General features: G+C 42.2%; 1 protein-coding gene across 1 annotated transcript; it reads left to right on the top strand.

Moving 5' to 3' along the window:
* The first annotated feature begins 11589 nt into the window (after positions 1-11589).
* Positions 11590-14157, top strand: LOC115961637. Its single transcript, XM_031080580.1, has 3 exons — positions 11590-11852; positions 11937-13173; positions 13855-14157. The coding sequence occupies exons 1-3, from the start codon at positions 11590-11592 to the stop codon at positions 14155-14157; spliced, it is 1803 nt and encodes a 600-aa protein (XP_030936440.1).
* Positions 14158-14658: the final 501 nt, after the last annotated feature.

Below are 14658 nucleotides of genomic sequence, written 5' to 3' on the forward strand. Positions count from 1 at the left end.
CCAACCGACAGGGAACTGGCCCACAAGCTCAAAAAACTAGCAAGCAGGTATTTCTTGCAGAACGACATTCTATTCAAAAAGGGATATCATGGGGATCCCCTCAGGTGCCTGGGACCAAAGGAAGCTAGAGAAGTAGTCAAAGAGGTGCACTTTGGAGATTGTGGAAGTCACCCAGGAAAGAGAAGACTGTATAAGCAGTTATTGCTGTTGGGATATTACTGGCCAACGATGAAAAGAGACTCTGAGGAGCTAGTCAAAACATGTCATGCTTGCCAAGTCCTAGGAGATGCAATTCACACTCACCCAAATGTCCTACAGGATATGACGACGCCATGGCCTTTTCATACTTGGGGGCTCGATCTCATAGGGCCCATAAATCCTCCATCCAATGGTTATATATGGATCCTGGCAGCCACGGAGTACTTTACAAAATGGGTAGAGGTCATCCCTTTGAAAAAAGCTACTGGATCAGCTGTGGCAAATTTCATTCGAAACCACATCATTACAAGGTTCGGGATCCCCAAAAGATTGATCAGCGACAATGGAACCCCATTCATAAACAAAGATATGAAGGGATTAACTGAAACATACCACATCAAGCATGGAAGATCTACCCCATATTACCCACAAGGAAACGGCCAAGCTGAAGCCACTAATAGGGTAATATTAAAGATCCTTAAGAAAATGAAGCATGAGTATGGAGGAAAATGGAGTGACCATCTGGCAGATGTGCTTTGGGCATGTAGGAGCTCTGTAAAGACAGCCACAGGATTCTCCCCATTCTCCCTGGTTTATGGAACAGAAGTCATCAGCCCTGTGGAGTTAGTCATTCCTACACCAAGGGTAGTTTTAGAGGAAAACCAGGGAGAAAGTGAGGACACAAACAATGAAAAGAGGCTAGCAGATCTGGAAGGAGTAGAAGAAGAAAGAGAACTGGCTAAGAAAAGAAGCCAGAGATACCAGCAAAGAATGACCAGAGCATATGCACAAGCAGTACGCCTAAGAGTGTTCAGTAAAGGGCAATTAGTGCTAAGGATGGCGGAGCATGTGAGGAGGAACCTGCCAGGGCCTTCCAAGTTCACCCCAAAATGGGAAGGACCTTACATCATCAATGCAGCTCATGAAAGTGGGTATTATTACCTTGCCAAAGAAGATGGAACAGTCCTGACAGAGCACATAAACGGGAAATGGCTGAAGCAATATTATGCATAAGGACAAGGGGATCCCGGTACCTCAGGGTCCTTTCACCAGCTTCACTATCTGCTAAGTTCCTTTTATTTTTTGTCTTTTTCAGCCTTTATCATGAATTTTAGTCTAAGATAATTTTGTTCAGGAACATGTGATAGATTGACACTTTGTGGTCAATACTGCACCAAAAGACTTTTCTTTGTTCCTTGAAAATGACTATGTTTTAATGAAATTCCTGTTTCTTCAACATTTAAGTTTTTCATACTACAAAAAAAAAAAAAAAACAAAGTTTGGATAAATTTAAGGAAGGATACCTGAGTCAAAAAAAAAAGGGGAGAGTGTGTAATACCCTTTTACATATGGCCCAGGATTCACCCCATAAATAATTTCAAATATCCCACAAACAGTCCCAAGTGCATAGGTCTAGGATCACAGAATAAAAGCAAAATATCTAGGATACCTAGCCTAGCACTTGGCAAAAGGGGAACCTGTCAAAGTTCATGAACTGGGACCGTATCTCAAAAAAAATATGTACATAGAGAAGGATACCAGTGTACCCAGTTCAGTACTTACACAATAGATTACCGGGTACCTGGACCAGAATTTACAGAGAAACCTGTGAAGACCATGGTCCAGGACTCAGGAAAGAAAAGAGCCATAGGAAAGAAAAGGCAATATACCAAAGAAAAAGGTAGATTCACATACTGAAAAAAAAAGAGAAGCAGTTTTGAAACACAAAAGAGAAAGAAAAGAGCAGAACAATGTTCAAAAAAAAAAAAAAAAAACTTATACAATCCCAAATTGTTTATGTAAATCTAAAAAAGAAGGCTAAGGAATGAGGCCGGCCAACAGGGAGGCATCCGGAGAAATAACAGGCACAGTCAAAGTAGAAAGGATCCTCTGCCGCTTGACCTTCAAGTCTTGTAAAACCTTGTGAGCACGAGCCAAAGTTTCCTCAGCAGCAGCTATCTCAGTGTCTATACTCTTGAAAGATTGCCTCTGAAACAGCATATGGGCCAGCAGACGCAAGTGATCCAGTAGAAAAGACAAGTTAAACTTGGCCTCTAGAAGGTCTTGCACCACCCCTCTCCACTCCAGAAGCTTTTCTTCAGATAAGGAATCTACAGAGGAATTCCTTAGGGAAATCAGCACAGCACACAGCAACTCCATTAAAATATTGCCTAGAAAAACGCCTCCCCTGAAGCCGCTGGTGAAATCCCCGTGACTCTTAAGCAGACTCTCTAGCAGCGGCAAACCTTCCACAGGAACAGAGAAACGCAGGAAGCTGCCATAAGAAGACCCAAAAACATGGAAGTGGCTGGCAGGAAGACTGTTGAATTCCAAGAGATCAAAGCGAGCCAGAAAAGAAGAAAGCCTTGAATCAAGATCTGAGGCAGTCATCTTCGAGGCATCCCCCATCACTGTGTCACCACTTGCAGAAACAGGGGGACTTGCAGCCTTTTGCTCTAGACGAAGGTCAGCAACTTGAACAGGTCTCACAATTCCTTCAGGAATAACAGGCTCAGAACCTGCAAAGCCTGTATCAATATTCAAAAAAAAAAAGAGAAGAAAAGAAAAGAAAAGGAAGAACAGATTTAGTCTTAAAAAAAAAAGGGAGAAAAAGAAGAACAAACCGATTCCAGCTTCTTGGGGCAGAGCCTCTTCTTCCTGATCTCCTGACTTCCCCGAAGATTCTGGGAAGGAACATAAGGCAAGTTGAAGAAAAGGTGAAGGACCAATGGCAAAGTGGCTAAAAGAAGGGATAGATGCAGGGGGCTTCGACATATATAAAAAGAAAAGGAGGAGAAAGAAAGGGAAACACGATGGGAGTAGCTTGCACTCACCTTCTGAGCTCTTTGATTCTAAAGAAGAGGCAACACTGGGAGCGGATTTCTCACTGGTTTGACCTAAAAGGAAAAGGGAAAGGAGGAACTCAAGAAAAAAAATTGGAAAAGAAAGAAGAATATAACGCCATTCCAAGGAAACAAGGTTTACCTGTTTGTTTGGATAAAGGAGTATCTCCCAAAGCACCTTTATCTGACAAAGACTGAGGAAACACAGTCCTAATAGGACTAGGAGTACGCTCAAGATGGGGACTTTGAGATGACGGGATCCTAGAAGCTTTGGGATCCTGGGAATCCTGGGAACCTTGCATTGGTTGCCCAGTTTCTTCGGCTGGGTCATCAGTAGGGGGCTCCTCCCTCATAACAGGAAAAACAACAGAAAGAGCTGTGATAGTTTCCTTCCCCAGAGCCTTGTCAGTCATAAGAGGGGATACCTCCACCTAAAGGAAGAAGAAGAGGAGAAGGCAGTGTCAAAAGAAAGGAAAAAAGAAAAAAAAACACAACAGCAGGAAATGCAGACAATACAATGACAGAACAAAAGGGAAAGAACAAAAGAAAAAGGGGAACACATACCACGTCGTCTCCAGAAGATTGGCTCTTACCCGTCTTGTGATCAGACTTGCGCTTGGACTGCAAAGGAAATCACCACTCGTCAGCAAAATAGAAACAAGTGCAACAAAAAAAAAAGAGAGAAGAAGGAAAGAAGTCTTGCCCTTCTCTCTCTCTCTACAGATTCTCTGGAAGTCTTTTGTTTACTACGAGTACGCCCAGAGGGTCCTAAAGGAGGCTGGGATACCAAACCAGAGGATCCTCAAGAACCATGGACTGAGGCAGTCACAGGAACCTGGGGAAAAGAAGGCTCTACCTTAGTCTTCTTCCGGGTCCTTGAAACCAAAGGTTCCCTGACATCCTTGCCTTCCTGAGATGCCAAGTGTGTTTGAGATTTCCCCGATTTCCTTCTTTTCGCCTCAGAGCCTATCTCCACACCTCCTGTACTTTCGCCAACATCAGCAGCTTTCATTTTCTTTGACTTGACATCCTTACCTTTACCCGGAGCAGTGGCAGCACTTATTGTCTCTGTTGCACCCCTTTTGATGGGCACCCCAGAGGAAGCACCAATGATGAGGCTATCACCTAGCCAGGTCTCAGGAAAATCCTGTCCATAAACCACCCAACCTCCCCCGGAGGCATGCCACTCTGCAAACCCAGTCTTGCTGCTTGCAGCAGCAGAAACAATCCCATCAGTAGGAAGGGATAAACGTCTATTGGATGTCGGAGCAGAAACAATGCTAGGATTCGGGACATCCTGAACTGTGCCAGTGCCAACATAATCAACAAAGGACTTTTGCACTCTCCTCCAATAACTCGTATAGCCACTAGAAGCAAAGACTCCTCTTTGGGAGTTAGGCACTGCAAATTGGGGGCTCCTCCGTGACCAATAAGAAAGGGCCTGCAGCCTCAAGAAAGGATCCAATGAAGGAAGGGATGGCACCACATCCTTAAAAACTGGAGGAATGTCTTGATCAAAACCAAATTGTCGGAGCACCCGGTGTGCTGAATAATGAGTATACTTTGGGCCACTTGAAGAAGGCACAGGAAGCCAGGAAGGGCTAATGCAAGCAAGATAAGCCAGGCTGCCCTCATCACCACGGCGCAAGTCAAAGGTATTACCTGTAGAAGATAAAAAAGAAGACAACACAGAATCACACGCAAAGCCAGGACCAAACTCACGAGGGGATCTCCAACATAAGCTCCTTGCTTGGTCAAACAACTCCACAAGATTGAGACCACCACCCTTCAAGCTGATCCAACGAAAAATAATGGGAAAGGCATCGGTAGAATTGCCACAAAGACCCTTCACTATGTCGGGGGATCCTTGGAACTTGTCTTTCACAAACTTCAAATTCCTGCACTTAGCCAAAGTAGCTGCAGAACGGTCCCACATGAAAATCTGAAGGATAGCACAAAGAAGAGACGAAGTGATCACATAACAAGAGTCACCCTCAGCCTCATCTCCATGAAGTTCTGGCCTTCCAGGGGAACCATTGGTTCCCCTGTTTTACCTTCTGGTGAACAAAGCCTGTTCTGTGCCTATCACTCAGCAGGTTCTATTTCCCGTTTTTCTCATTCTTTCCTTCTTTCAGCTTTGATTCCTTTGAAAGTCCCTGGTTGGTTACCTTCTTCGGGATGTGCTGAGGTATGCCCTTCTCGGCCTCACCGTTTGACAGTTCCACTTTTCCCTTTTTTTTCCCATCTGGGCGGAATCCTATTCTGCCAACTTGAAAGGTCGCCTGTTGCCATTCTCTTTTTCGTATTTCTCTGTTCTGGTTCCCCGAGACTCTTTCTGCTTGTGCCATGAGAGGTCGCTGGGTCTTTTGGCGCTTGTGTTTTTTTGCTCTGTTTCTTATTTTCTTTTCCTGTCCTTTTCTTTCGAGCTGTCCTAATCTTCTTTTAACTGTGTGCCTAGAAGGATCCGCGCCTCTTGATGGTTGCTGAGGATCCTGGCTACTTAACCTCTTGCCGTGGGTTTCTTTTTCTTCTCGATGTTTCTTCATCTGGGCTTCAAGCCTCCTGGGCCTTTTTATTCTTTCGTGGTCCCCTTGCACCTGCTTCTTTGGACTTAGCTTGTTTTTTCCTTTTGGGTCTGGCTCACTCTTTTGGTCCTCCCTCACTGTGATCCTTTTTAGACCTCAACAAGGAGTTTCACTTTTCATGTTAAAATTCTTTTTGGTGAATGATGTTTCTTTAATTAGCATGTTTTATTTAGATATATGAACTTTGTTGTGCCTTTTTTTTTCTTTTTGAAATTGTGGGTATTTTGAATTTGATATTGTGGAAAGGTGTGTAGATATATTTGTTGGGAAATTAACAAACTTTTGGTATCATTCTCTCTTTTTCAGAAACTTGAGGGCACCCATAATGGCTGAAATATTCAATTGTACTAGCCGATAACTTCTTGCTTTGGAGATGATGATGAAGAATAAAATGTATCAAAACTTTTAACTCTTGGACAGATTTGGTCTTTGTACAAAGTGTGGTTGTTGATTTCTTTTCTCTTATACAATAATTGACACATCGGCAGTTTGTATGCAGCCCCTAATTTGTTAATTTATAGGTTTGAGTTTAGAGATCAAAGAAAGTGTAATTATAGCAATATACCACTTTTGCTATATATCAATATCATAGTATATCATCTCAACAATTGTGAATTTGTGTGTGTGTGTATATATATATTGTGCATGATTGTGGTTTTTTTTTTAAAAATAAAATAAAATCTTATTTTGAGGGTCAAGTGACCCCTTAAATAACCTTATTTATAATGGGTTGTAAATATAAATCTTTTAAACATTGGTAAAAGGTTATTTAAGGGTCTTTTGACCCCTTAAAATAAGATTAGAGCACTTATTTTGAGGGCCATGAAGGCCTTCAAAATTTCATTTTCGACGGTATATGTTTCGAAGGTTATCAAGGATCAATTGGACTCTTAAAATAATTTTTTTAAAGATTTTTTAGTACTTTTTTTAAGGGTTTTCACCCTTGAAAAAAGTCAGATTTGTTGTAGTGATGGGGGAAATTTTTGACCCTAAGAATAAGGCATTGACTTGGGTCAGAAAAAAAAAATAAAAAATATTGTTCGGTGGATTTGTTAAGTATAGAGAGTTTAAAAAGAAAATATAATTTAATGGTAAATTTGTCAACATTTACATCTAATAAAATTATATTAAGTAGAATTGTAGTCATTGACTACATAACCAAGTTTGTAACTAAATTTTGTCAATTTCAAAATGCACAATTTTTTTTAAGGTTATTAGAAGTTGTTGAGGTCTAAAAGGGGTCATAATAAAAATAAGCCCAAGAAAAAATGGAAGAGCAAGTCAAGCCCAAAAGGAAGAATCTCAGGCTAAGCCCAAAATAATAGGCACGGATGACCCATGGGGATAAAAGGAAGGCCCAGAGGATCCTGCAGCCCAGAAAAGGAAGAAACATCCCAAAAAAGACCACGGCAAAAAAATATAAAGAAACAAGGATCCTCAAATCCCTTCAAGCACAAATAAAAAAGGAAGACTGGGACAGATCGGTAGAAAGAAGACAGGAAAAGAAAAAAACAAGAAACGCGAGCGACCTTTCATGGCACAGACAGCAAAAGGGCCTCGGGAAACCAGGACAGGGAAGAAAGAATGGCAACGAATGACTTTCAAAAATGGCAGAACAGGATTCCGCCCAAATAGGAAAGAAAGGAATACGCCAGAAATGGGGATACCGAGAAGGGCATACCTCAGTACGTCCCAAAGAGGATGGCCAACCAGAAGCTTTCGAAGGAATCAGAACCAAGAGAAGGAAAGAGTGAGAGAAAACGGCAAAGGGACTTACCGAGGCGACAGAGACAGAACATGCTCTGTTTGCAAAAGAACAAAACAGGGGAACCCGGGACACCCAGAAAAACTCCATTATAAAAGGAGGGGACGGGTTGTGAAGAAGGCAGCGAGAAAAAAAGGAAAGAAGCACAAAAAAAGAAGAAACTCTCTAGAAAGAACCATCAGAAAAATCCACCCAGAAAGAAAATACTAAGGAAAGAACGAAATACTTTTTTCCCGATATCCTGTAAAGGCCACTATTGCACATACTCGGATCCAACGGGAATCAAACTTTGCAAGTTTTGAAGGCTGAAATAGCCATTCAAGACTGCAATTTTTGAGCTTGATTGGACCTTGTATCACGTCCTAGTGAGTTTTCTGTAATCAAACAGATAATTTGTTAATGAAATACTGCTTCATAACTCCCAGGATCCCACAGCACCTTTTCTTTATCGTTTTGCTAATCCTGTCTTTCTTCTGAATTTACGTTGTTAACATTTTTGGCATTCTACGATATCCTTGTTTGTCATTTTTTTTGTATATTGTCAGGAGTACTCTCTGCACCTACTTGATTCTTAAACAGCTCGTTAGCTGCGGTGAGTCAAGGCCCGGTCCACCAAATCCCTCTCTTTTATTTAGGCCCGGGATCCTTGGGCCTGAGTATCCTAAAAAAGGGCACTCTCACAGTGTTTTAGACTAAAAGAATTAAAATTTCTTTGTTACGCCGATGAACAGAAACAACATAACTTTGAGATCTCTCTTTCCTCTTCTAGATCTCTTACTCTCTCTCTTTTCCCTCTTTCTCATTCTCGGTTTTCTTAGATCAGGGTGAGGTTCAATTTTGTTATTCAGGTGCGGGTCTTCTAATTGAATTTTTTTTAATTAATGTTTTTTTCTAAAATTAAGAAAAAAAAATTTAATATAAAAAAAGTTAACGACAAAAACTAACAGCACATTAACGAATGACTTAATTGGGAAGGAATGAAAATTAGAGGACTGAAATGACAAAACCCAAACTTATAGGACTAGAATGAAAAATTGTGAAAATTAAAAGGTGATTTTTGCATTTTAGCCTATATTTTTTTAATTAGTACCATGCACATATATTTATACAAAAAACTAACATTGCGTAAATTTTTTTTCTTTCTTGTAATTTATACAAGCATAATTTGATTTATTTATAATTTTACGTTTTTTATTCTCTCCTTTCATTTGGGATCATGTCAATTATGTAGGTTTAAAAATAAAAAATAAAAAATTTAAGCAATTTTTTATTATGTAGTTTTTAAATAGGTCATACCTTCCATAATTAGTAAATTATTTGCAACATTCTCTCTTTTCTTTTGTTGAAGTAACTGTAGGGGCAAAGACTCCAAATCATGTAATGGGCTTTGGGCCTCACCCGGGACAATTGACAAGTCCAAGGAGAGGAAATGGTTGCTAAAGGAATTTCCAATTTAGCTCTCATAGGCAAGGAATATTTGGAGGACGATCCGAGGAGGAATGCCTCCTTGGACGTGATGAATGTAGCTCAAATGTGCACTCTAGCAATTAGAAGGATCCTCCAATAGGCACTAGCAATAGGTACGTGCCTCACAAACCCGCGGGGAAGAAGGAAACGCAAAATATATGAGGAAAAGCTGCTACCACCACATTAAATGCATTGCAGCTATTTTTCTAGCCGCATTTATGCGGAGAGGACCTCTGAACAATACTGCCTTGGCCACCACAACTCACAGAAGGCTGAAGAAGGGTGTCTGATGGGACGGGCACTCAAATAGGGACTTAGATAATCAACAAGTGTAGGATCAAGATAGCTCCAAAAAGGCTATATAATGAGAGAAATCCCTAGGAAGGAGAGGAGGAGAAAAAAGAGAGAGAGCATACTGTAGCAATCCAAACTGTCATAATATTCGACGGTGATCAATATATTATCATTTACCCTTCTCGGACTGAAAATCTATGGATATTAATGCGTTTTATTTGTGTTTAATCGTTGTATAGCCCAATACTAACCATTGTCCAATCTGCTAGGATCTAGTTCTTCGACCCATTCTCTACAAATTCATTGTTTTGGGCTCATTGGACCAAGACCCTATACTTCTTGGGCTTGAGCCTAAAATCGTGACCCTACAGTAACTATATAGTTAGATTAGAATATATAAATTAAAAATGACCATCAATCAATTTTAATTTTAATATTGCGACGGATTTTTATATATTTCTTTTCTACTAAGTGGGTATTTTGAATGATTTGACCAAGAGACCCTCATACTTATTTATATATTTATTTTGATTATTTATTCTTGTAAGGTTGAATTTTATCAACCATTTTGTTAGCTTTATTCTGTGCCAAATTTGCTTGTATTTTAGCAATTAATGACCCTGTGTTTAGGTGGGAATCATGTAAGGGTAGTGTGTGAGAGAGTGTGAAGAAATGCTCAAGATTGTGCAAAGAAGCAGGGACTCGCAACTGGATCTCGCGGGTGGCTCACGGCTTGCAAGACGCCAGAAGTTGCACATGTGCCAAGCATGCCAGAAGCTAAAGAGTCACGCCAGCTGTTGCACTACAGGAAAAAAGTCTCAGGCTAGCCAGGCCGTTAGCTCGCGGCTTGAACTCGCGACTCAACCCAGTCACGAGGTCAAGTCGCCAGAACACCCTATTTGGGAAAAACTAACTTTTCACATTCCTTCTCATCCTACTATATATATACCCTTATACCCACAATATTCAGAGAGCTTCCAGAGAGAATTTTGAGAGAGAAACCCGAGAGAAAAACAAGATTGATTCATCCACAATTTTCACATAGAGACTCTTTAAATTCCTCTACTCTATTCCTCTCCATTGTCAAATCCTTGAGAGGTACATTACCAAAACATTTTCTCACCATACCCATATCTGTGAGGAGGCCATTTGATGTTTGGGAAGCTGTTAAGAAGGGACCAATTTCATATTGGTAGATGCTATGATCAAGTAGCGGAATCCGGCAAACTAGAGAAGAAATAGGTTCGACGTAACCTCGTTGGAGTAGGAGTTTGGAGGGCTTAGGTACATTGGGTAGATTAGGCTTGGAGGGTCTTCTGTTGTTCATGTATCCCAACTACATTCTTTAGTGGATTGTTTACCGCTTGGACGGCGGCAGAGAGGTTTTACGCCGAGGGCTTTGGTTTCCTCTTCGATAACACATCGAGTGTTATCCTTGTTGATGGTGTCACAGAAATCATCCAACTCCATAACTCGTCCATATGTCTCATCCAACGAAAGACAAGCTACGATAAATCAAATAGGCGAAGTGAATGTTCCAAGCGTTCTGGCTAACCTCGTCCGTCTATGGACAGACAATACCTCATGGAATCTTACCCATCATTGAAGCAGGGCAAGCTGTCCAAGATGGTCTTACCCATCTTTTACTAAAGATGGACGAGTTCATCGTGGAGGTCTCGTCCATCTTTTACTAAGGATGGACGAGTTCACCATAGAACGGCCCGTCCAACCTAGGTAACTTCCATAGCGGTTATGGAAGTTACCCCCAATTCTCTGGACTCCTCGACATTGGGAACGGTTACTAAACAGATGACCGTTCCATGCATACTATATAAGGCTTCTTCGATGAAGGGTAAGGGGATTCAGACAATTTCACTTTGAGAAAATACTTCTTCCTTACAGAGAGTTCAAAATAACTAACTTCATCATCAGAGGACTTTTGGCCGGTCCCCACCGGTCCCCTCTGATTTAGTTTTCTTTGTATTACAGGATATAGCCCAAAGATCATCGCTCGAGTCTTGTCAATCCACTGATATCCAAGGAATCATCAGTTGGCGCCATCTGTGGGAAGAGATTGTTTCACAGTTTACTTCTCCGTGACAAAGGGTTGATGGTTCGGACTAGATCGAGGGCTACTAGCCCAGGCCATCAGGGAAGCAGCAACCCGCATCGCGATCGCCAGTCTGCACCGGTCATGCAGGCGTCATCTGTCCAACATGCGCAATCTATGGCTGACGCTATGGCGGAGTTGACTCGCCAAAACCAAGAATTACGAATGGAGATTAATATGAGGAGGCAAACACATGAAGAACGTGAAGGAGGACAAACACAGAGTCATGGCGGTAGAGAGAATACCGAAATTGGAAGTCAGTTTAGAGGCACCACTTCACGAACGGTACCACACTTGAAGGAAGAAATGGACCAAGTGAAGAGAGTTATGGAGGAAATGAAAGAGAATATGAGAAGGGCGAATCCGATAGAAGATTTGGTTCACAGAACTGATTCCCCCTTTACGGCTTCCATCAACGGTCACCCCCTACCATCAAAGTTCAAGTTGTCTTCTCTGGATTCATATGATGGAACACGTGACCCGTTTGATCACATAGCCACTTTCAAGACCACCATGCATCTTCAAGGGGTGCCTGATGAGATAATGTGTAGAGCCTTCCCTACCACCCTTAAGGGTCCGGCGCGAGTTTGGTTCAGCAAAATACCCCCAAATTCGGTGAGTTCTTTTGAAGAGTTGAGCAAGTTGTTTGTTAACAATTTCATTGGGGGACAAAGGCACAAGCATTCCTCGTCCAGTCTGTTGACAATAGAGCAAGGAGAGAACGAGAGCCATCGGTCGTTTATCACCCGTTTCAACAAAGAAGCCCTCAGTGTGGATGAAGCAGATGATAAGCTCCTACTGGCAGCCTTCCATAATGGGGTGAATTCGGATCTGTTTATACACAAACTCTATGAAAAAGAGCCCCAGTCCATGGCCGAACTCGTCCATTCGGCTCAGAATTTTATGAACGCAAAGGATGCGATCATTGCTAAGAAGAGGAAGAGGTCTGAAAGAATGGACACAAATCCCAGTCGCCATCACGAGCAAGGTACTCGTCCAAAGAAGGGATGGACGGAAGAAATGAGAGACCGAGAAAGTAAGAAGCTAGGCCCTTCAGTACGGAACCAGCAATATACCCCTTTAAAGGCCTCACTTGAGCAAGTCTTTATGCAAATCAAGGATGATCCTTCCCTGAAATGGCCGGAGAAAATGAAGGGGGATCCCAACAAGCGCAATAGGAACAAGTATTGTCGCTTCCATAGGGATCATGGTCATGACACAGATGAGTGTTTTGATTTAAAGCAACAAATTGAAAATCTTATAAGGCAAGGGAAGTTGAGGGGTTTCCTTGGGCGAGACCAGAGGGACGAGAAACAGAAAGGGAAGATGGAAGAATCATCACGACCATCACTCGGGGAGATAAGAGTCATTATTGGGGGAAGTTCAACTAGCCAGTCGTCCAAGTCCAAGAAAGCATACTTGAAGGTAGTACAGAGCGTCCAACTTTCTGGACGATCACCGAGAGCAAGGTCCACGAACGAGCAGGCAATCACTTTCATGGACGAGGATGCTGACAGAATTCACCACCCTCATGATGATGCTCTCGTCATCTCCTTATTAATTGCAAACTACACAACTAGAAGAGTGCTTGTGGACAATGGAAGCTCAGCAGACATTTTATATTACCCAGCTTTTCAGCAGATGAGATTAGGACGAGACCAGCTCCGTCCAATGAACTCCCCCCTAGTAGGCTTTGGTGGGATGAAGGTGCAACCAGTGGGTACTATTTCCTTATCCGTGGTAGTGGGGGCATACCCACGACAAATCACCAAGGATGTGAACTTCATTGTGGTAGATTGTCCATCCTCCTACAATGCCATAATTGGGAGACCAACTTTGAATAGTTGGAAAGCCGTTACCTCTACTTACCACTTATCAGTCAAGTTTCCAACAGAACACGGGGTAGGGCAGGTACAAGGGGACCAACTGGCAGCAAGAGAATGTTACTTGGCCATGTTGGCCATGGATGAACAAGTTCAAGCCATGAATATTGAAGAAAAGAAGGTTGTAGCAGAGCCTACTGAAGCATTGGAAGACATTTCCTTGGATGAAGATAACCCTGAGAGGTGTACCAAGGTTGGAGCAGATTTAGAAGAGAAGATTAAAAAGGACCTCATCCAGTTTTTGAAGAAAAACATTGATGTGTTTGCGTGGAGTCACGAGGATATGCCGGGTATAGACCCTAGTGTCATTACCCACCGTTTGAATGTATGTCCTTCCTCCAAGCCTGTGCGGCAAAAGAAGAGGGTGTTTGCCCCTGAGAGAGATGGTGTAATCAAGGATGAGGTCCAAAAGCTGATGGTAGCGAAGTTCATTCGGGAAGTGTACTACCCGGATTGGTTGGCCAATGTAGTAATGGTCAAAAAGGCAAATGGCAAGTGGAGAATGTGCGTGGACTTCACTGATCTGAATAAGGCTTGCCCCAAGGATAGTTATCCGCTACCGCGCATTGACCAGTTAGTAGACTCAACTACAGGCCACAAATTGCTTAGCTTCATGGATGCCTTTTCGGGATACAATCAGATAAGGATGGACGAGGCTGACCAAGAGAAGACATCTTTTGTCACTAGTCAAGGCTTATTCTGCTATAAGGTAATGCCATTTGGTTTAAAGAACGTAGGAGCGACATATCAGAGGTTGGTCAACCACATGTTTCGTCCGCAAATTGGGCGGAATGTAGAATTCTATGTAGATGACATGCTGGTGAAAAGTCAGGACGAGGGAAGGCATCTAGACGACCTGCAGGAGACATTTGACACACTGAGACAGTATCACATGAAGCTGAATCCTAGCAAATGTGCTTTTGGAGTATCGTCAGGGAAATTCCTTGGCTTTATGGTCTCCACAGGGGAATTGAAGCAAATCCAGATAAAATTCAAGAAATATTGGACATGAAGCCACCGCAAAATACCAAGGAAATCCAATCCCTCACTGGACGAGTTGCCGCGCTTAACAGATTTGTCTTTAAAGCTACTGATAAATGTTTGCCATTTTTTAAGGTTCTCAAAAAATCATTCGAATGGACCGACGAGTGTCAGAGAGCTTTCGAAGATTTGAAGGCATACCTTACCATGGCACCGCTGCTGAGTCCATCAGTGGAGGGAGAGGAATTATATTTATACTTAGCGGTAACCCCGCATGCCGTGAGCTCAGCATTGATAAGAGAGGAAGATAAAGTGCAAAGACCTGTGTACTATACAAGCAAGGCATTGAAAGGAGCGGAAGGACGGTATCCACAAATGGAGAAATTAGCCTTCGCACTGATCACCGCTTCTAGGAAGCTGAGGCATTATTTCCAAGCACATGTCATTAATGTCATGACAGATCATCCGCTTAAGAAGGCAATGAATAGACTGGAAGCTGCAGGACGATTAATCCAGTGGGCTGTGGAGCTCA

The sequence above is a fragment of the Quercus lobata genome, chromosome 9, assembly GCF_001633185.2.
Source record: "Quercus lobata isolate SW786 chromosome 9, ValleyOak3.0 Primary Assembly, whole genome shotgun sequence".
NCBI classification, from domain to species: domain Eukaryota; kingdom Viridiplantae; phylum Streptophyta; class Magnoliopsida; order Fagales; family Fagaceae; genus Quercus; species Quercus lobata.